Here is a 21894-nt window from a genome sequence, read left to right as displayed (position 1 = left end):
TGAAATACAGCCATCAAGTGGTTCGAAGTCATCAAAGATTTGCAGTACCTCTACTTTGGTGAGTAAATCGTTCTATCCTGGGAGGAAAACTTCCAAAACCTCGGGTACTTTGAGGGGAATAATTTCTTAAGGACACACTGTGCATTCAGTGGGCTTGATTCTGTTTCTGCATTAACTTTTCCAGATTCTGTATTTTATTACCTTTACTTGTTGTTACTGGTTTTAATATTTACAATACAGTTTACTAACAGACTTTTGTCGAAATGGTGATCTGGTTTGCCTTGTCATGGGACAGATTTGGCACAAGAATGGTTGTTTAGGTGCAAAATGGGCTGGTGTAGAAGCCATTCCCCTTATTTTCACAAAAGGAACATGTCCCAATCTGTTATGCCACAAAGAGTCTACACAATTCATGAGAAGAACAATTAGTAGATAGAATTAGAGTGAGAACAGACTCCTTTATTATCTGAATGAGAAGCATTTACAGATGGGGGATGAGTCTGTAACTCTGTATAACATTGATATCACACATAGCAGTGGTTTTACAAGTATCACACACATTATTAGACATACAAGTATTCATAGGTTGAGAAAAAAGAACATGAAAAGAAAGTGAAACATGACATGACTCCGTGAATTGGCACTTTGTGCAGAGAAAGTATATTATGAAGTTGGGTTTTGATGTCTAAACTATGTGTTGCTTTATGGGTTCGTTTGACAAATTGATTAATTTGCTGGGAATTGCTGGACTTGAACTGTGACATTTTTTTTTCCTTCACAAGAAACATGATTTGGAAGTTTTATAGTTAACCGTGAACGTCTACATTCTATGGATTTTAGTTTCTTTTCTCATCTCAAAGAAACCAAAACAAGATATAAGAAAAAGAGAGCAAAACAATAGAAAACACTTAACACAGCTCCAAAACATTTTTTTGGTATTCAGGATTTAAGACGTATACTTTCTCAACTGCCTCTTGTGAAAAGCTGATGTTTTTGGCACTATGGTAGCAAAATATTTAACGCCTTAAAATTTCCACCTTCTTTTTAAGGAATAGTAGCCTCCACTCTTTTACAGATGCATACCTATCAAGAAATTGTACAATAGAGTTGAAGCAAATGGTAAGGAGTAAGAAAATTGGTTGTTGGTTGAGAATATGATGAAGTAAAGAAAAAACAAAAACGATCTAAAATGCCCTTGAACTATTAGAAATGGTATAAAATATTTTTCATCCATCTATTGGGCCTAAAATATCCTTGACATCCACCTTTCGGTCCGAAAATGACCTTTACTTTAATGTAAAAGGACATTTTAGGCCCAATATATGGATGAGGGATATTTTTCTACCATTTTCAAATAGTTCGAGAGCATTTTAGACCCTTTTTTGTAATTAAAATTTTGTTAAATAAATTTTGTTTTATAATTAATTTTAAATAATTAAATTGTAACCAATAGATGACCGCCACGTGTTTAAGAAAATTATTCAAATTATTTAATTAAAATTACGTTAAAGAAAATGTCAAAATTTATTTAACAAAATTTTAATTAAATAAATTGAATAATTTTTTAAAACACGTGGTGGTCATCTATTGGTTACAATTTAATTATTTAAAATTAATTATAAATAAAAATTTATTTAATAGAACTTTAATTAAATAATTCGAATAATTTTTTTAAACGTGTAGCGGTCACCTATTGGTTACAATTTAATTATTTAAAATTAATTATAAAACAAAATTTATTTTAAAAAAATTTAATTATGGAAAAGGGCCTAAAATACCCTCGAACTATTGAAAATGGTACAAAAATGTCCCTTATCCATATATTGGGCCTAAAATGTCCTTTTCCGTTAAAGAAAATGTCATTTTTGGACCTAAAGGTGGATGTCAAGGGCATTTTAGGCCCAATAGATGGATGAGGGGCATTTTTGTATCATTTTCAATAGTTCAATGACATTTTAGGCCCTTTTCCGAAGAAAAAATTATAGGCTTAAGTCATCCGCGATAAAGTTGCATTAAAGAAAATTAGGGGAATTGAAGAAGTTGAGGTTGAATACGAAGAAATAATTGCCGCGAGTGAACAAGCTAAAGCGGTGAATAATGGTGGTGATTGTCGATATATAACCCGATGACTATATATAATGAGTCGTAATTATTATGGTAATGGTGGTTAGTGATATTGATTGTAAAGGGTGGCTAGTAATAGTGACGAATACTAATAATAATTATGTGTGATGGCACATAGTTGATAATAGTCGACAACAATAATGGACGATGACCAATAATGTGATGGATGACGATAATGGTAAATAAATGAAATTGATAAACTATCATGCATATCTGTAGTCTGTAGAAATCCCTAAATAGAAATCCTAATGGAATAAATTGGTAAATTATTTTTAGATTGTGTTTAAGTAACTTTATATAATGATATTATGGGTAAATTTGAAAAGGAAGTTTTTGCATGGATTATTTTAATTTCGGGATGATATTTAATTTTGCTCTCCAAAGCACTGGTATTTAATTATTGTCCTTTCTCATTTAATAAAGAATAATGAGTCAAAGTATCCTTAATTCTTTTCAAATACTTTTGGACAATTTTCTGGTAGATTATGAGATTTCTTCTTAGAAACCTCCATTTCGATCTCCCATAATCCGTGGGTTTCACCTTTATGAGGTAAGAATGGAACCCCAGAAGCTATGAATTTAACTTTCGTATAATATCATATAATATTGTATATAGGTGTTTTTAAAAATTGGTGTACGAAATTAATGGCTACACAACTGAGAATTAAAAACTTGGCTACCTAAATGACAAATAAAAACATTTTTCTTACCAAGAATGTGTTATTGTATTTTTGATTAAAGATTTATCATGTAAGTTTTGGGCTATATTTTTATAATAGAAGTTAGCTAATTGTATATTGGGAAACTTACATAGATATATTATATTAAGAAAATATTACCATCTATAGCAATAACTGAATTCCGTAGCAAGAGCTAGTCGAATATATCCTATATCTATCTTTCTTGCGAAGGTCCTCCACTGCACACTTATAATATAGTTTTAATACATATTGCAGAAAATAATTTATAATACAATTTTTATTCATGAATAATATATTCATCACACACTTTAATATATTTATATATATTCTGTCAATTTATTACCAAACAAGTATAATACATTCTAAAACATTTATAATACACTTATATTGCATGGATAATTCACTTTTAATACATAACAAATTTATCATAGTATTGTTATATATTGAGAATGTTAATGTTAGAAGGTTAAAAATTCAGAAATAGCTTTTTTTAAAAGGCATAGTACATAAACGTTCCCTTTAATTTGATTTAAACTGACACATATGCTCTCTAATATTGAATGTGCATAAGTAGACACTTAAAACTTGTATAAAACTGAACAAATAGACACATTCATCTTATATGACAATTTTGTGTCCTATACACGTAGAACACATGTGTCAACTTATTTAATTTTCATATAAATTTAAGTGTCTATTTATGCATACTCAAAGTTAGATCCGAAAGTCTGAAACCAAGTAAAAACGACATAAAGAAATTAAGACAAGTAATTGTAAACAGAGGGGGTTAATAACTTTAATAGCCTGTTTGGATTGACTTATATTTAAGCAGCTTATAAATTGAAAATTATTTATAAGTTAAAAAAAAATATGTGCATGCCAATTTTTTTTTGACTTATAAGCTATTTTATTGAGGCTTATGTTAAGCACAAAATGAGTTTAACAAAATGACTTTAAATTGGTCAGTCAAACACTAAAAAAAAACTGAAAACGACTTATAAGTCAATCCAAACGTGTCTAAGTTGTAATTCGACCCAAATTTTATACTCATTAATCATTCCAACCCAAATACTTTGGGATGGAAGCACAAGATTACCAGTTTTCTTCTCCATGAATTTCAAACTTGTTGGAGGTGGAAGAATAGGAGGCTGCCTGATCGTGGATTTCACTTATTTGAGGTAAGAATCGAACCTATAGATTTAGCGGACTTGGAAATTGCCGGTTTTAATGTCTAATTGATCTATTCACTACGAAAATGTGCATTCTGATTTACTTTTACTTGAATTGATTAAACTATAAACTGTGTGTCTTGCTTTATGGATTCGTTTGACTAATTGAGTAATTTGGCCGGGAGTGGAGTTAGAGCTTGTTTGGATTGACTTATATTAGAGGTGTTTTTGTTATGAATTTAATTTGAAATACAATAGAACAGTAACTAGAACAGAGTCAATGTTTTGGGATGATTTTTTGATTATTTGGAAATTGAAACTAAAAGTATACGATTTGAAATAGAACTAAACAAAGATAGCTATAGATGAAACTCCTTGATCCAGATCTGAAATGGGAAGAAGAAGAAGGAGAAAGGATTAGAACTGAGTAGAAGGGAGAAGAGGCAAGGAAGAAGTTGTGAGTTTGTTAGGATACCAAATTTTTCACCGGGCCTTCTCTCTCTTCCGCTGTGTTTGGCAAATTGAGTAATTTGCCAGGGAATTGAGCTAGAGCCTGTTTAAATCGACTTATATTAGGTGTTTTTAAGTCAAAATAACTTTTAGTAATTTTGTAGTGGCACCCAAGGGTGTGACTTAGTGAATAAGCTGAGCACCATGACGTCTCAAGTTCAGTTCATGGTAGAAACTAAAACATTAGGTGAGAGTTGCTTGATACTTGTTGCTGGTGGGAGGTGACAGGTAATGTTGTTTAGAGAGTAAGATTCGGTGATATCATGCATGCTTAATTCTCGAAGAGTGTCTAAATCAACAGGGGATGCCTTTAAGAACCTAACGACTAGTGAGTTTGCTTATAGGTTTAAAAGGTTTTGAACACGGAGCAACTAAGTGGGGGGTGTTTGGATTGGCTTGTTTTAAGGTTTGGGTAACACAAAAGTGCTTTTAAGCACTGTATTTTAGATTGAGAAAGTACCAATAAAAAAGCCAAAAGCCAAAAATTGGGTATTCTCAAACACCCTTTAAATGTCTTAGATTTATTAGGTCAGTTGTCTCATGGGGTAGTTGGCATGAGTATCCGTACTCATTGACAAGAAGTGTCTGTAAATTCTTGAGGTTGCCAATGGAGGAGGGAAGATTACCGATACCTCTCAAGCTTAAGAACACTGAGGTGGTTCAAATTTCCTATGGCATCAGGTACAGTGCCACCAAGATTATCCAAGTACAACAAATATATATGTTGGAACACACTACTGAGGTTTATAAGACTCATGTTACGAAAATCTCGATCGAAGAACATAATTGACCTCAACTTTAAATTGGAAAGATCAAGTGAGAGTTACTTTTCTCCTTGATCATGAATGGCATGTCTGATACATAAAAAGGATAGGGAGTGGTTTCTTGGATCATAAATGTCAAAGAAGCTTACCTCCAATGCCTTTTTGTATGGAAAATTCACGAACTACCTCGTGAACCCTACATAGAATAACTTTTTCCCAAAATGTTCCTGTCACTTAAACGAAGCTTCGTCTTATCAACTTATTCAAGAAGCCTTCAGTGAAATCCTCCATTCTTTCTTCTCCTCTTGGTATGAAACCCTCGGCCATCCACAACCGTATTATGTTTTTAGTATCGAGCACTTGATCTTCTAGAAAAATAAGAAAGTACAGAAACAACTGCTTGTGCGCAGTTGACAAATCGTTGTAGCTTAATGATAGTATGTAGGAGATTTCAATAGAGTCATCTTCAATGTTCTTATAAAGGCGGTCTTTCACCTTTTGCCATTAGTGTAGCCCCCTTTTATGTGGAAGTAGTCCGATCAAGTTTTACAAGAAGCCGCATCCATTTTGTTTAAAATATAATTTTAAAAAAATATATTACATTTTGTTTAAAATAATTACTAAGAGCAGCCCGGTGCACTAAAGTTCCCGCTATGCGCAGGGTCCGGGGAAGGGCCCGACCACAAGGGTCTATTGTACGCAACCTTACCTTGCATTTCTGCTAGAGGTTGTTTCCTAGGTTTGAACTCGTGACCTCCTGGTCATATGACAGCAACTTTAGCAGTTACCAATTTTCAATATTTAATTCTTCTTTTATACATTTTATATTGATTGATAACTTAATGTGATGCATACGTGCATTGCACGCACACTAAATTAAACCAGTTATCTTCAATGTGGATAAGCAAGATAACATACCGTAGAACAATTAATTAAATCATCACAAAATCATTTTTGCATAGAATCCCCCCAAAAAATTCCTTGGAACCAATTCCACATACTAAAAAAAGCCAAAAACCAAAAAAATGAATGTTGAAATAATCAGTTAAGTTACAGAAACTTCATCACGTGAATGTCTTCAAGTAACAGCCTCTTCTCCTGTTTAACCCAAATATTAACACACTATTTATAAAAGAAAAATCAACAAAGTTATATAGGAACTTTCACTGTGGACCGGGATTTGTTTGTATATTTACCTTTGCTATTATGAAATAAGACATCATATATGCTTGAAAAACTTCACGTATTTCATTCTATCGGGAATCTCGTTCAGCTTTGTACAGTGATCAATACGAAGACCTTTAATCAGAAGCATGGCACTTGTGGCTAAATGCCATCTTTCTAGGTTCTCAAGACAAGCAAGACTAAGGAACTCCAGTTGACCGAAGCTGTTATCACTGCACATTATTTCGTTTCCTTCATAAGCTCCAAGCAATTCGAGTTTTCTTAGGTTTGGCAACATTCCCAAAATAGGCATTGGATCTTCCATGAGTTTTGAGTCCAAAAGAACCATCATTGTGATGGAATTTTGTAATAGAGGCAGTTTTTCTATTCTCCCATCTAACCACAATTTCTGGAGCTTTTGACAAGAACTAAGAAATTCAAGGGCTGGGAATGATTCATCACCTCCACAAAACAATCTGAGAGAGCTAAGGTTTTTCAAGCTGCTAATGTTGTTTAGGGAGTAAGATTTGGTAATATCATGCATGCTTAATTCTCGAAGATTGACTAAATTAACAGGGTCAACATCTTTCCATTGATCACAAGAGATGGCTTGAAGAACGTGAAGACTAATGAGTTTGCTTATATGTACCAGAGGTTTTGAATATGGAGCAACTAAATGTCTTAGATTTATTAGGTCAGCTGTCTCGAGGGGTAGTTTGCATAAGTGTCCATTTCTATTTATGACACAAAGTGTCTGTAAATTCCTGAGGTTGCTAATCGAGGAAGGAAGATTACTGATACCTCTCAAGCTTAAGAACTTGAGGTGGTTCAAACTTCCTATGGCATTAGGTACAGTGCCACCAATAATATCCAAGTACAACACATATATATGCTGGAACACACTACTGAAGTTTATAAGACTCATGCTACGAAAATCTGGATCGAAGAACATAATTGACCTCAACTTTAAGTTAGAAAGATCAAGTGAGAGGTACTTTTCTCCGTGATCATGAATGGCATGTCTGATACATAAGAAGGATATGGAGTGGTTTCTTGGATCATAAATGTCAAAGAGGTTTACCTCCAATGCCTTTTGTATGGCAAGATCACGAAGTAAATCATGAACCCTACATCCAGTAACTTTTTCCCAAAATGTTTGAGCCACTTGAACCAAGCTTCGTCTTATCAATTCATTCAAGAAGCCTTCAGCGACATCCTCCATTCTTTCTTCCTCTCTTGGTATGAAACCCTCGGCCATCCACAACCGTATTATGTTTTCAGCCTCGAGCACTTGATCTTCTGGAAAAATTCCAACGTACAGAAAACAATGCTTGAGCGCAATTGACAAATCGTTGTAGCTTAATGATAGTATGTAGGAGATTTCAATAGAGTCATCTTTAATGTTCTTCCAAAGGTTGTATTTCACCTTTTGCCATTCGTCTAGCCCCCTTTTATGTGAAAGTAGTCCGCTCAATACAACAATTGCAAGAGGTAAGCCTCCACACTTGTCCACCATATCCTTAGCTAGCTTCTCCATTTTGGAGGCCATTGCTCGAACATCAAGTAGTTTCCTACAAAAGAGATCCCAACTTTCTTCTTGGCTTAGGAAACGAAGTTTATGGACAAAACCTCTGTCGTCTGCTCTTTCAGCGACATCCTCTTTGCGAGTGGTAATAATAACTCTGCTGCCATTCTTGCTATCTGGGAATGCTCTTTTCAGACTCTCCCATGCTTCTCTCTGCCATACATCATCAACCACCACAAGGTATTTGCCTTCTTTTAAAAGATCACGAAGGTAAATTTCTAGATCTCCTTCTGTCATCCTTTCCAACAAATCTAGAGTTTCCTTGGTGCGACCTTTGATGGATTTTATGATATTCCTAAGAAGATCCATTGTGTTGTACTCTTGAGAAACACATATCCAAGAGCGTGTAGGGAAGCAAGAGACTATATTAGGACTTGTGTAGAGGTTTCTAGCAAGAGTGGTCTTGCCTAATCCGCCCATGCCATAAATGGAGATGACGCTTCGACGAGGCTCTGCTTTGAGAATTTCAGCTAGCAATGTTTGTACAACATCCTGAAGTCCAACAAAAATGTTATCCTGGTCATCCACATAGGAGGTAGTTCTCCTCAGTGTTGTAACCATGGCAGACTGATTGTTTGGCCTATTACTTGGTCCTTCTCCTGCATTATTGATATTTGTAATACCATAAGTCTTTCGCTTGCGAGAGATATCCATGATTCGATGCTTGAGTGATTGGATCTCCTTGGAGACTTTGTAGAATTTGGTCTCCTTCCTACAGATGCAAGCGCAAGCCTTGATATGACTAGCAAATCCATCGTCACCTTTACCAACCTCAAAACTATAAGTCTCGAGTGTAGCGACAGCGTCATTAGCAATAGAGTTGATCTCAAAGACCCATTGTTGAACTCTTTGATCTCTAATTTGCTTTTGTTCTGCATCTATGAGGAAAGACTGCATGAAGAGTAGCTCATTTCTCAGCCATCTAACTTCATCCCTAAGACTTGTAAGCAGGGAAACTTCATGTATGAGGAAATCACCCATTTTTTGTACTGCAAATGACACTAAGGCATCAGACATCTTCAGAAGTCTTGATTTTTATCTGGAAAAGAAGGGGCTATATAGAAGAAAACAAGTTGGAAAATGGGAGATAAACACTCAGAAGCAATAGACATAAGTAGTGTGTTCAAATTAAAGGGTCCACTTATGTGATTAAAGTTTTGACAAAAAATAATTACGGTTAGACCAAGGCAAGAGGAAATTAAAGCTATCTTCGTGAAAGTTCCCATTTTTTTGAAATACCTCACTGGTCCTTGATTCTTAAATTATGTATTAAAAAGCTTCTTCTAGAAATGTATTATTGACTTTTCTCTCTCCCTGGAAAATTATCTTTCGTGTTTTCTTCTTCTTCTTCTTCACTATTTTTAACTTAATAGGCAAGGACAAAGAAGAAAGCTAAGGGAAAGATACATTAGACCTGCTCAATAGGGTAATTTTTTTTAGGCATAATACATTAAGTGTTTTTTAACTTGGCTTTGTCTGAAATCTATGCCCATGCGTCCTACTATTTACATCTAACAAAAATTTTTAATTTCAAATTTATTCTTAACCTAGGCAACTTATTATGCTAAAGTTTACTGCAGTAAGCAGTAACTGAAAACAATTTTCAACACTCCTCTTCTGGTTTAGTTATTGCAAATTTAAAAAGTTGGTCCTCCTCAATTTCAATTTTAGCAGTTGGTGTTGAATTCTTTAGAACTTGTAAAGTCTTTGATATTGATCTCTCTCTTCTTTTCTTTTTTTAAATTGTTTTGATTTTGTGCTTAAAAATACACTCAATATCTTGTCTTGTTTGAAAGTGCTTTTATGTGAAAATGATAGGATTTGCAGGGAGTTGTTGTATGGATTTTTCTTTCATCACAACATCCCAAAAAACATAGGTTTCAAAATATCAAATTTGATAATTTTAATTTGTGGAAATTTGTGGGGCATTGAAAGAGAGATTGTTGCTTGCCTGCCATTTTTAAAAGACGGGGCAACAAAAAAAGGATTGAAAATGTCTTTCAATATTTTTATTAAACATATGAGTGTTTTAAATAACCAACTTAAACACAAAATATGCATAATTTAAAATTCAAAAAATCCTAAATTATCTCAACAACTAAAACAACCTAACAAAAAATTTATTCTAAACCTACACAACTTATTATGCTAAAGTTTACTGCAGTACCGGAAAGCAATTTTCAACAATCTTTCTATAACATCCTGAAATTCAACAAAAATGTGATCCTGATCATCCACACAGGTGGTAGTTTTCCTCACTGTTTTAACCATGGTAGACTGATTACTTGGTCCTTCTCCTGCATTATTATCGATATTTGTTATACCATAAGTCTCTCGTTTGCGAGAGATATCCATGATTCGTTGCTTGAGTGATTGGATCTCCTTGGCGACATTGTAGAATGTCTTGAGACGACTAGAAAATCCATTGTCATCACCTTTACCAACCTCAAAGCTATAAGTCTTGAGTATAGCAACAGTGTCATTAGCAATAGAATTGATTTCAAACACCCATTGTTGAACTCTTTGATCTCCACGTTGCTTTTGTTCTGCATCTTTGAGGAAAGACTGCATTAAGAGTAGCTCATTTCGTAGCCACTTAACTTCATCTCTCAGACTTGTAAGCAGGGAAACTTCCTGTATGAGGAAATCACCTAATTTTTGAACTACAAATGACACAAAGGCATCAGCCATCTTTAGGTGTCTTGATTTTTATCTGGAAAAGAAGGGCTGTATATTGGAATAGACTCAGAAGTAGTAGACATAAATGTGAGAGTAAATAGTGCTGAATAATACATTTTATCAAAAAGGACAAAAGATGCAAGCTAAGATAAACTGCTAAAGGTCCATTTTTTTTGGAATGTCTCACTGGTCCTTGATTCTTGAAATATGTATTAAAGCTTCTTTAACATGTGGGAAAATAGAGGGGCTGAGCTACAGCCATCCATGTACCATGGGTAAGTTGAACATCTTTTCCTCGAAAAATTATATTATGCATATACATCAAATTTTGGGTTTGGGATATATATTTAATGTTGAACATCATTGAAGTAAGCTCTTTCTTTGGAGCAATGGTCAAGGGTGCTCATTTTCAACCCAACAGCTCCAGTTTTTTTTTTTAATGTTTTGAGAGCAGATCACAACCTTACACTTGTACACGCATCATTATTCTTGCATCAAACAAATGGGTTTATTAATTTTAATTTATCTGAAAATTCTGAAATGTTTCTGAAGTTTCTTAATTCTTAATATTACAGTTTTAATAATATAGAGTAACATATATTAATGAATTATTTTTAATTTTGAAATTTTATTAATATAGATATTATGTATTTCTAATTTTATCTAATATATAATGCACTTTCGAAGGGTGAAAAAAACAAATTGGCCAACATTTTACATTAAAAACTTGTGCGCATATATATATATTAACAACTTTAAACCCAATGCTAAAATCGATACATGCGTTTTATCTTTTTTTTAAAAAAGAAAAAAAATTGATGGTGTGATTTGTACCTAGTATAAAGCTAGATGCATTTGTTCAATCAATATTTCACTTTATACACAATAATTCATGCATTTGTTCAATCAATATTTCACTTTATACACAATAATTCAGAAACTTTACTTAGTTATAACATAAGTATTTATTTAAAACTCTTTATCCTAAGTATTTATTTAAAAATTACCTATGGGTGGGAGTAGGACTTTAAATTATAAGAGACATTTAAGTTTTTAAATATAGTTTTAATTAATGGATCAGCGGAATTCTTTCTGTAAAAATGTTAATGGAATGAATTTTAAAATTTTCAAAAAAAAGCATTATTTACACAAAACTCCCTGTCTCCTAATTTCCTCCGTAAAATAATTTGGAGAGATATCAAGTATCTTATAAATATTTCGAACATCTCTCAGGATTTTTCAACCCAATAAGATATTTGAAACTTTTATTTGACAAATATTTGAAACATATAACATCTCTCAAGATGTTTGCAGAATCCTCACTTAAATTAATTTTCATCATCTTTTTATTTTCCACTCACATTTCAGATCACTAAAAAAAGAGACGAAAAGGAAAACACAGAAAATATAAGGAGAAGAAGAGGAATCATAAGGCTGAAAGAAAGATTAGAGTAAATATGTCGAAAGATCATTTAATTTAATTATGAAGAATTATGTTGTAAAGTAATTAAATTTTGTTTTGTATCAATAAGGTTATTCAATAAGTTTTTCTTTATAAATTAACTCAATTAATTTTAATAAAATTTTCACTTTAGCCCCTTAACATTTTCAGTTTGAAAAACAATCCCTTCACATTTTGAATGGAATAATAAATTGTAGAAATTGAATCTAACACATTCTTCCTATTTCTTTTTCTACATGTAAATTCTTTCACAGTTCCTTTGCGAGCTTTTATAACGACCCATTAGGTCGTTTTGAGTACTAGAACTTCTTATTTTATAAAACACTTATCTCGTAAATTTCTAATGGGTATTTTGGACTATTCAATAACTATGGTTATATAGTTGAGGGGTAACTTTAGATAAATAATGTAGTTAATGGACTAAAGTGATAATTTATTTAATACCCTATACCACTTGTTCAATACATATAAAAATATATTAGTGGAATTTAGCTTTTATTTGTTTATTAATTCATAATTAGTTGCCCTAATTAATTAAAAGAAAACAAACAAAGAGAGATAGAAACTTACCTGCGGCGTTGAGACGAGAGCACGGTGCGTGAGGTAAGTGCTTCGAATTGTTTTTATCATCTAAATGCGCATTAGATTGTTAGGTTCATAAACAATTGCAGCAATTTGATCTCGTTAGTGTATGTGTCAGATGTTATATTTTTTTCCTTCTAAACGACAAGACAGTGACCAAACTTGTTATTAAGAAAATATGTAAAAGAGATTCGCCTTTAGTTTCTAGATGATGATACAGTAGACTAGTACTATTGATTCTACAAGCTTAACATAGAGAAACACTTTCCATCAACCAATAATATTTCTAAACTTGTATTTTTGGTAATCTCTTATTTTCAGTAAGTTCTAAATTTGTCTTATATATAAAGGTGCCTTTTAGTAAATCATTAAGGACAATAGGTTGAATTCAGTATAGTTAGTGGATTAGTTTTATACAAAAATATTCGTATATATTTATATTTTTGAAGTAATATTACCTGTAATCTTTGTATTGTATTATATGAATATTATTAGATTTATGTTATTTAGAGGAATTAAGACTTAACTCTAGATTTGAAATTTAGGAAATTAATTATAGATTTAGATGAGTTTTTGGGTCCAAGCTAGACATATAGTAATATGGGTGTCTACGGACTCATTTACTTACGGATATTGTATACTTGTTAGATTGGAAACGTTTTGAGGCATCAAAGAAAGGGAAATCATCGGTGAATTAGCTTGCTTGATTTGGGTTCTTTGATTGAGGTAGATTATGGTTTATTCTATATCATAAATAGACTCTTAATAGCGATTGATAGTCATTGAGTAATGTGTAAAGTTTACTATGCATTTAATTATTGTGGTTTGGATGGTTGGTATGTTGTTGTGATTGGTCTGAAATTCGAAGACCGTGAAATCCATAATTGTCACACCCCAGAAGAGTACCCTAGACGTGGCCGACACTCAGAAACCATTACTGGCTCCCAAGCGAACCACTTGACCTGATCACACATTCGTTCATTCATTCAATCAGCGGAAGATTTAAAATAAAGAAATAATTAGGTGGACAATCCCAATCAACAATCTAACTCAATAAAAAAAGGTCAAGGGCCAACAAATCGAACTTCAATCTATGTCATTAAATAGTCTGACAAGAACAATTCAAGGAAATAAAATACTCAATCGACCCATCACTATCTAGTCTATGAAGCCTCTATCACTACCATCTAATTGTAGCCAATGACATGTTCATGGCTACCTCAAATCAAAATGAAAGACTAAACTCAACGCAAGAATAACATAAGTGGTGTCCTGCGAATGTAGGGGATGACTCACCAATAAGCTGAGTGTGAATATGTCACGCCCCGGGAGGATACCCTAGACGTAACCGGCACTCAGAAACTATTTCTGGCTCCCAAGCGAACCGCATAGCCTGATCACACATCCGTTCATTCATTTAATCAGTGGAAGATAAAAAAATAAAGAGAATATTCGGTGGACAACTCAAAACATCAATCTAACTCAAAGAATAAAGGTAATGGGCCAACAAATCAACTCTAATATTTGTCATTAAAAATAGTTTGACAAGAATAATTTAAGGAAAGAAATACTCAATCGACCCTTCACTATCTAGTCTATGAAGCCTCTATCACTATTATCTAATTGGTGCCAATGACATGTTCATGGCTACCTCAAATAAAAATGAAAAGGGCTAACTCGACGCAAGAATAACATAAGCGGTGTCCTCCGAATGTAGGGAAGGACTCACCAATACGCTGAGTGTGTATAGATCCTCAATGGTGCTCCTATTGACGATCTCTTAAACCTGTCTCTGCATTATGAAATGATGCAGGTCCAAATGGACGTCAGTACGTGGAATGTACGAGTATGTAATATGGCAGAATGAAACATACCTCAAGGAAGAATAACATCGGATCAACTATCTCAAATCAGAAAGGTAGGAGAGACTCACATAAGACGTCATAAGTCTAAAGTAAGAATACATTTCTAGACAAAGACCAATCACACATCATACAATCCAATCATACACAATACAGTTAGATCAAATCATATATCATCCGATTCAATCCAATCGTATACAATCGATTCAACCCGGTCATATACGATCCGATCTAATCCAATCATATATCCTTCCATTCAACCCAATCAACATATCATCTAATCCAATTCAGTCCAATCGTACACTATCAAATCACAATTCATCTAATCCAATCTGATCAATGCAATCAACTCAAAGTCAACTCAAAGGGGCTCAACTCAATAAATATAAAAATTAAGTTATGCAATGTCTTACTATTCAATTCAATCATCTACAATCACAATCAAACCAATTAGATCAAGCACAATCCATTCAATTGGGAGTTTCTCTAACCGACAACCATCACCATATGAGCGAGTGATAGTACAACAAGCCGACGTTGTTGCAGCGTCCGTTCATACCTTGCTAGGGTATGAACGCATCAACCAATCATGGATCCAATCCAACCGAGTCCTATAATGTCAGGAAAAACATTTTGGGGAAGCATCCAACTTTAACGGTTCAATCCCCTCCTATGTTTGGCAACGTAGTTATTGGGTTTGAGTATGGACTTTACTCTTACCCAATTCGGTGCTCGATACTTCTCCCAAGACTCAATATGCTCATATATATCAAGTGAGTAACACTCAAAATACTTATTTAGCCTCATTGGACTCTTTCAAATCAACTCATCTCGACTCATCAAACTCTTCTCTTTAAAATTTATACAATCTCAAAATAGACCTTTTTATGTAAAAAGGGTGCTCAACTCATTTATACTAAAAACACTCATGTTCAAAAATAATTAAAAGACTTTTCAAACTCGACTCATGCTTAAACTCTTTTTAAATCATAGATGAAAATAATTATTTCTTAAACTCAAAAATAGTGTATAAATAGTTTATGCAAAAATGGTCACAAATTATTTATTTAAAACTCCTTCTCAAAAGATCCTTTATTTTCAAAATAGTCATAAGACTCCAATCAACTCAGATTATGCAAATCACATATCACATAATCACATTAGACTCCAATCCGCTCCATCACATAACATCCTCATCAATATACCTCTTCATCAATCATTCTACACATATTAAATAAGCATCATTCACGTCATCACTCACATCGTCATCAAACATCATCATCACATCATTGTCAAGTATCATCATCGCATCAATCATCAAACATCTACTCCAAAATCCTTATTTTAGTCCTATGTTCATTTTATAGAAGCAAAAGGGACATTCTTAACTAATCAATTCATTCTTTTCATTCCAATCAATACATACATACACACAACTATCCATCTCAACCTCAAGACATTTATGACAAGAAATCTCATCTTGGGTTCATGTGAATGAAACATGAACACATACTCTCAACAAAACTCAACTCAAGAATATCGTCAATACCTATAAATCTATATACAAAGATACATTTATAGTTACTAATATGAAAAATAACTATTTAGTAACTCAAGTCATTAAAATCATCAATCAACCATTTGTATCTAAAAACATTCCATAGTTTACGGAAAACTTTCAAGAAAACCTTTCTAGAAGGTGCAACTCTTTCATAACTCCTAACCAACACATCTATGGGCATATGGAAGAACTCAATCCATATTTTAGGTTAGCCTTACATACCTTGTTTGAAGACTTTGAAGAGACCTTGATGTTGGGCCTTTAATGGGAGGCTTGAATCCTTGAAACTTTTGAAGGCACCCTTTGTTGGAGATGGATTTGGGGAAGAAGAAGAAGAAGAGAGGGAAAATTTCTAGGGATTTTTAGAGAGAGAGAGAAGTTGAAAATAATGGTCCAAAATGCTCAAGGATGGTGTATATATAATTTGGAAAAAGTCCAAATTGCCCCTCTTCCAAAAATCTGGAAAATTGGGCAAAAGTCTTGCTGACGCTATAGTGGCGCATCGCGTCACTGCAGCGCCAAGCCAAAATAAGCTTAAAACCCTGCACATCTAATAGTGGCGCGTTGCGCCAAGCCCCAAACTACTGAGGCTGTTTTTTGGCGCTATAGTGGCGTGGGGCACCACTGGAGCGCCAATCCTAAATTTCGCCTAGGCCTGAAATTCCTGCAGTACTAGTCTATAGTAAAATGGCCATAACATTTGACTACGAACTCCAAAAATTGCAATCTTGTGGCGTTGGAAAGAAGACTCAAATACCTTTAATTTGGTATGTCGTGGGCCACCCAGGTTTTTATATCCTAGGAGATATGGTCGTTTGAAGTTGACCCTTATACTAACTCATCCGAAAACTTAATCGATTGGAGTTCTTTGGACTTGACTTGGTGTTAGAGATCCCTTATGACCCCTAAACACATATAACACACTTCAAATACTTAGGAATTAATCGTAACTCATGTGTAGAATTACAAGTCCTCCGGTCTGAGTCTACCCACACGTGAAAAACTGTTTGAGTCTTTGCGAAAAATTTTCTGGGGTGTCACAGAATAGATCCTCAATGGTGCGCCTATTGATGATCTCTTAAACCTGTCTCTGCATCATGAAATGATGCAAGTCCAAATGGACATCAGTACGTGGAATGTACGAGTATGTAATGTAACAGAATGAAACATACATCAAGGTAGAATAATATCAGTTCAGATGTCTCAAATCAGAAAGATAAGAGAGACTCAATCAAGGTGTCATAAGTCTAAAGTAAGAATACAGTTTAGACAGAAACTGATCATATACCATCCAATCCAATCCAATCATGTACAATCCAATTCAATCAAATCATTTACAATTCGATCCAATCCAATCATATACAATCTGATCTAATCCAATCATATACAATTTGATCCAATCGAATCATTTACAATACGATCCAATCCAATCCAATCATATATAATCTCGTTCAATCCAATCACATACCATCTAATCCAATCTAATCATATACAATCCAATCATGTACAATCCAATTCAATCCAATCATTTACAATTCAATCCAATCCAATCATATACAATCCGATACAATCCAATCATATACAATCCGGTTCAATCCAATCACATACCATTCAATCAAATCAAATCATATACAATCAACTCAACAATAAAGTCAAGGACTCAACTCAATAGATATGCAAATTAGAATTTAACAATGTTTTACCATTCGACTCAATCATCTACAATCAAAATCAAACCAATCATATCATGCACAATTTATTCAATTTGGGAGTTTCTCTAACCGACAACAATCCCACTATCAATAATTAGGTGATGTACAACAATCCATGTTGTAGCCACATCCGCCCATACTTTGCCAGGGTATGTATGACACCCCGGAAAATTTTTCGCAAAGAATCAAACATTTCTTCACATGTGGGTAGACTCGGGTCGGAGGACTTGTAACTCTACATGTGAGTTAGGATTAATTCCTAAGTATTTGAAGTGTGTTAGATGTGTTTAGGGGTCATAAGGGATCTCTAACACCAAGTCGAGTCCAAAGAACTCCGATCGATTAAGTTTTCGGATGAGTTAGTATAAGGGTCAACTTCAAACGACCATATCTACTAGGATATAAAGAACTGGGTAGCCCACGACCTATTAAATTAATGGTCGTCGAGTCTTCTTTTCAATGCCACTAAGAATGTAAATTTTGGAGTCTGGAGTCGAAAGATATGGCGATCCTAAGATGAACGAGCACAATAGAGATTTTCAGGCCTGGGGTTCAACTACTGGAAATCTGGGCTTGGCGCCGTAGTGGCGCGATGCGCCACTATCGCGCCAGGAACATGCCTCAGTAGTTTGGCCCCTGGCGCGACGCGCCACTAAAGTTTGTGCAGGGTTTTTCAGGCCAAATTTCCATAACTCAGAACAAAGGCCTTGGCGCTGTAAGGGCGCGACGCGCCACTATAGCGCCAGAAACATGCCTCAGTAGTTTGGTCTCTGGCGCGGCGCGCCACTGCGAGGTGTGCAGGTTTTAGGCGTAATTGGCCTGGCGCTGCAATGGCGCGACGCGCCACTATCGCGCCAGGTGCATTTTTAGCCTATTTTCAGAACTTTTGAGGAGGGGCAATTTGGGAACTCACCCAAAATATATATATATGTTACCCTTGGTCTTTTGGAAACACATTTTGCAGCCTCTCTCTCTCTCTAAATAGCCCTAGGAGCTTTTCTCTCTCTCTCTCTTCTTCTTTTTCTCCATTTCCAACAAAAAGAGTCCAAGAGCTTCAAGATTTGAGTCCTCCATTGAAGACCCAACATCAAGGTTTCTTTAAAGTCTTCAAACAAGGTATGTAAGGCTAACCTAAAATATGGATTGATTTCTTCCATATGCCCATAGATGTGTTGGTTAGGAGTTGTGAAAGAGTTGCACCTTCTAGAAAGGTTTTCTTGAAAGTTTTCCCTCAAACTATGGAATGTTTAGATACAAATGGTTGATTGATGATTTTAATGACTTGAGTTACTAAATAGTTATCTTTCATATTATTAACTACAAATGTATCTTTGTATATAGATTTATAGGTATTGACGATATTATTGAGTTGAGTTTTGTTGAGAGTATGGATTCATGTTTCATTCACATGAATCCAAGATGAGATTTCTTTGGTCATAATTTGTCTTGAGTTGAGGTGGATGGTTTCGTATATATATGTATTGATTGGAATAAAAAGAATGAATTAGATAGTTAAGAATGTCCTTTTGCTTCTATAAAATGAACATAAAACTAAAATAAGGATTTTGGAGTAGATGTTTAACGATTAATGTGATGATGATGTTTTGGTGACGATGTGAGTGATGATGTGAATGGTGCTTATTTAATATATGTAGAATGGTTGACGAAGAGGTATATTGATGAGGATGTTATGTGATGAAGTGGATTGGAGTCTAATGTGATTATGTTATTTAAGTCAATTTCCTTAAATGCGCTATTCTACTTGAATGGTTGAGTTGAAGTGATAGAGTTGTGTTAAATCTTGAGGAGATGTCATAAATGTTCATATAGAGGAGGCTCATAAGTGATATGAGGAAGGAATTGGCAAGTGGACAAGGTCCTAAATGAGACTTGTCATTGTGACTTAGTTGAATTGAAATGAGAACCGAGTTGATGAGGTGGTAATGTACCACATGAAACTAGTCGTGAGGGCTTGTTTGAGATGATTTGAGGAGTCTTATGAGCATAGAGTCATGGGAGGAGTATCGAGCACCGAAGTGGGTGAGAGTATAGTCCATACTCGAACCCCAGAAACTACGCTGCCAACGTAGGTAGGGATGGAACCGTTAAAGTCGGATGCTTCCCGAGGGATGGAACCGTTAAAGTCGGATGCTTCCCGTGGGATCGAACCGTTAAAGTCGGATGTTTCCCATTTTTTATTGTCCTAAAATGATAGGACTTGACTAATCGATGGTATCCATGATTAGAGAGGCGTTCATGCCCTGGCAAGGTATGGACGGACGTGGCAACAACGTCTGATTGTTGTACTATCACCAGCTCATAGGTGATGGTTGTCGATTAAGAAAAACTCCCATTTAGGTCTTGATAGTACTCTGAGTCAGTTGAGTTGAGTGAGTTGTTATATGCTTATGAGTTAGTCCCGTCTAAACTATTTCTTGTTAGATTTAGGACACGTGAGTGAGTTGTTACATATTTATTGAGTTGAGTCCTTTAAGTTGAATTGTGAAACGTTGTATAATTTAATTTGCATATTTACTGAGTTGAGTCCTTTGAGCTGATTGTTGAGTTGAATGTTGAGTAGATTATATACGGTCGGATTGGAGTAGATGGATTGTGATTGGATTGAATAGAATGGTATGCGACTAGATTGGATTTGATTATTGAGTTGATTGTTGAGTTGAGTGTATATAATCGGATTGTACATGATTGAAAGGGATCGAATTGTAAATGATTTGATTGAATTGTATTGTGTATGATTGGATTGGACCGTATGGTATATGATTGGTCTATGTCTAAAAAAGTATTATTACTTTAGACTTATGATGCCTTGTTGAGTCTCTCTTATCTTTTCAATTTGAGATATTTGGACCGCTGCTATTATTCCTTGAGGTATGTTTCATTCTGCCATATTACATACCAATACATTCCACGTACTGACGTCCATTTAGACCTGCATCATTTCATGATGCAGAGACAGGTTTAAGAGATCGTCAATAGGAGCATCATTGGGGATCCATTCACACTCAGCGTATTGGTGAGTCCTCCCCTACATTCGGAGGATACTGTCTGTGTATTCTTGCATTGAGTTAGCCCTTTTCATTTTGATTTGAGGTAGCCATGAACATGTCATTGGCACCAATTAAATAGTAGTGATAGAGGCTTCATAGACTAGATAGTGATGAGTCGATTTAGTTATTCTTGTCAAACTATTAATTTTTTAAAATGACAAATATTTTAGTTGATATGTCAGCCCATGGTCTTTATTCTTTGAGTTGGATGGGTGATTTGAGTTGCCCGCTAATTTATTCTTTATTTTTTAAAACTTTCCGCTGATCGAATGAATGAACGGATGTGTGATCAGGCTATGTGGTTCGCTTGGGAGCCAGAAATGGTTTCTGAGTGCCGGTTACGTCTAGGATACCCTCCTGGGGCGTGACAGTATGAACGAATCAACCAATCATGGTTCCATCAATCAATCAACTCCTATCATTTCAGGACGATGAAATGAGAAACATCCGACTTTAATGGTCCAATTCCATGGAAAACATCCGACTTTAACGGTCATATCCCTTCCTACGTTGGCTACGTAGTTCATGGGGTTCGAGTATGGACTATACTCTTATCCAATTCGGTGCTCAATACTCCTCCCAAGACTCAATAAACACATATTTATCAAGTGAGTAAAATATTCAAAATACTCATTTAGTCTCTTAGGACTTAGTTTCAAATCAACTCATTTAGTCTCATTGGACTCTTTTCAAAACTCAATCAATCTGGTCTCATTGGACCTTCATTCCCAATCAACTCATCTCAATCATCAAACTCTTCTTTTTGAATTTGATACCATCTCAACTCAAATAGACATTTTAATGTAAAAATGCTCAACTCGTTTATACGCAAAATACTCATGTTCAAAATGATAATTAAGAAACTTTTCAAACTCAACTCATGTTTAAACTCTTTTTAAATCAAAGATGAAAATAATCATTCTTTAAACTCAAAATAGTGTATAAATAGTT

General features: G+C 34.5%; 1 protein-coding gene and 1 long non-coding RNA gene across 2 annotated transcripts; one reads left to right on the top strand and one right to left on the bottom strand.

The window, feature by feature from the left end:
* Positions 1–3888: 3888 nt before the first annotated feature.
* On the top strand, positions 3889–21117 carry LOC129870047 (uncharacterized). Its single transcript, XR_008762024.1, has 2 exons — positions 3889–4003; positions 20824–21117. It is a non-coding gene; the product is annotated as an uncharacterized LOC129870047 (long non-coding RNA).
* LOC129870046 (disease resistance protein RPP13-like) lies at positions 5412–10713 on the bottom strand. Its single transcript, XM_055944626.1, has 2 exons — positions 10463–10713; positions 5412–8788 (listed from the first exon to the last, which is right to left on the bottom strand). The coding sequence occupies exons 1-2, from the start codon at positions 10706–10708 to the stop codon at positions 6488–6490; spliced, it is 2547 nt and encodes an 848-aa protein (XP_055800601.1). The 5' UTR covers positions 10709–10713; the 3' UTR covers positions 5412–6487.
* Positions 21118–21894: the final 777 nt, after the last annotated feature.

This window comes from Solanum dulcamara, chromosome 10, assembly GCF_947179165.1.
Source record: "Solanum dulcamara chromosome 10, daSolDulc1.2, whole genome shotgun sequence".
Lineage (NCBI taxonomy): Eukaryota > Viridiplantae > Streptophyta > Magnoliopsida > Solanales > Solanaceae > Solanum > Solanum dulcamara.
The sequence above is the reverse complement of the archived record's forward strand: the minus strand, read 5'-3'. Positions and strand labels throughout refer to the sequence as shown.

Coding starts and splice junctions, on each gene's coding strand:
- LOC129870046 (XM_055944626.1), bottom strand. CDS start 10,708: ATGGCTGATGCCTTTGTGTCATTTGTAGTTCAAAAATTAGGTGATTTC. Junction 8,789..10,462: donor TCAAGACTTATAGCTTTGAG/GTTGGTAAAGGT, acceptor TATAGTTTTGAG/GTTGGTAAAGGTGACGATGG.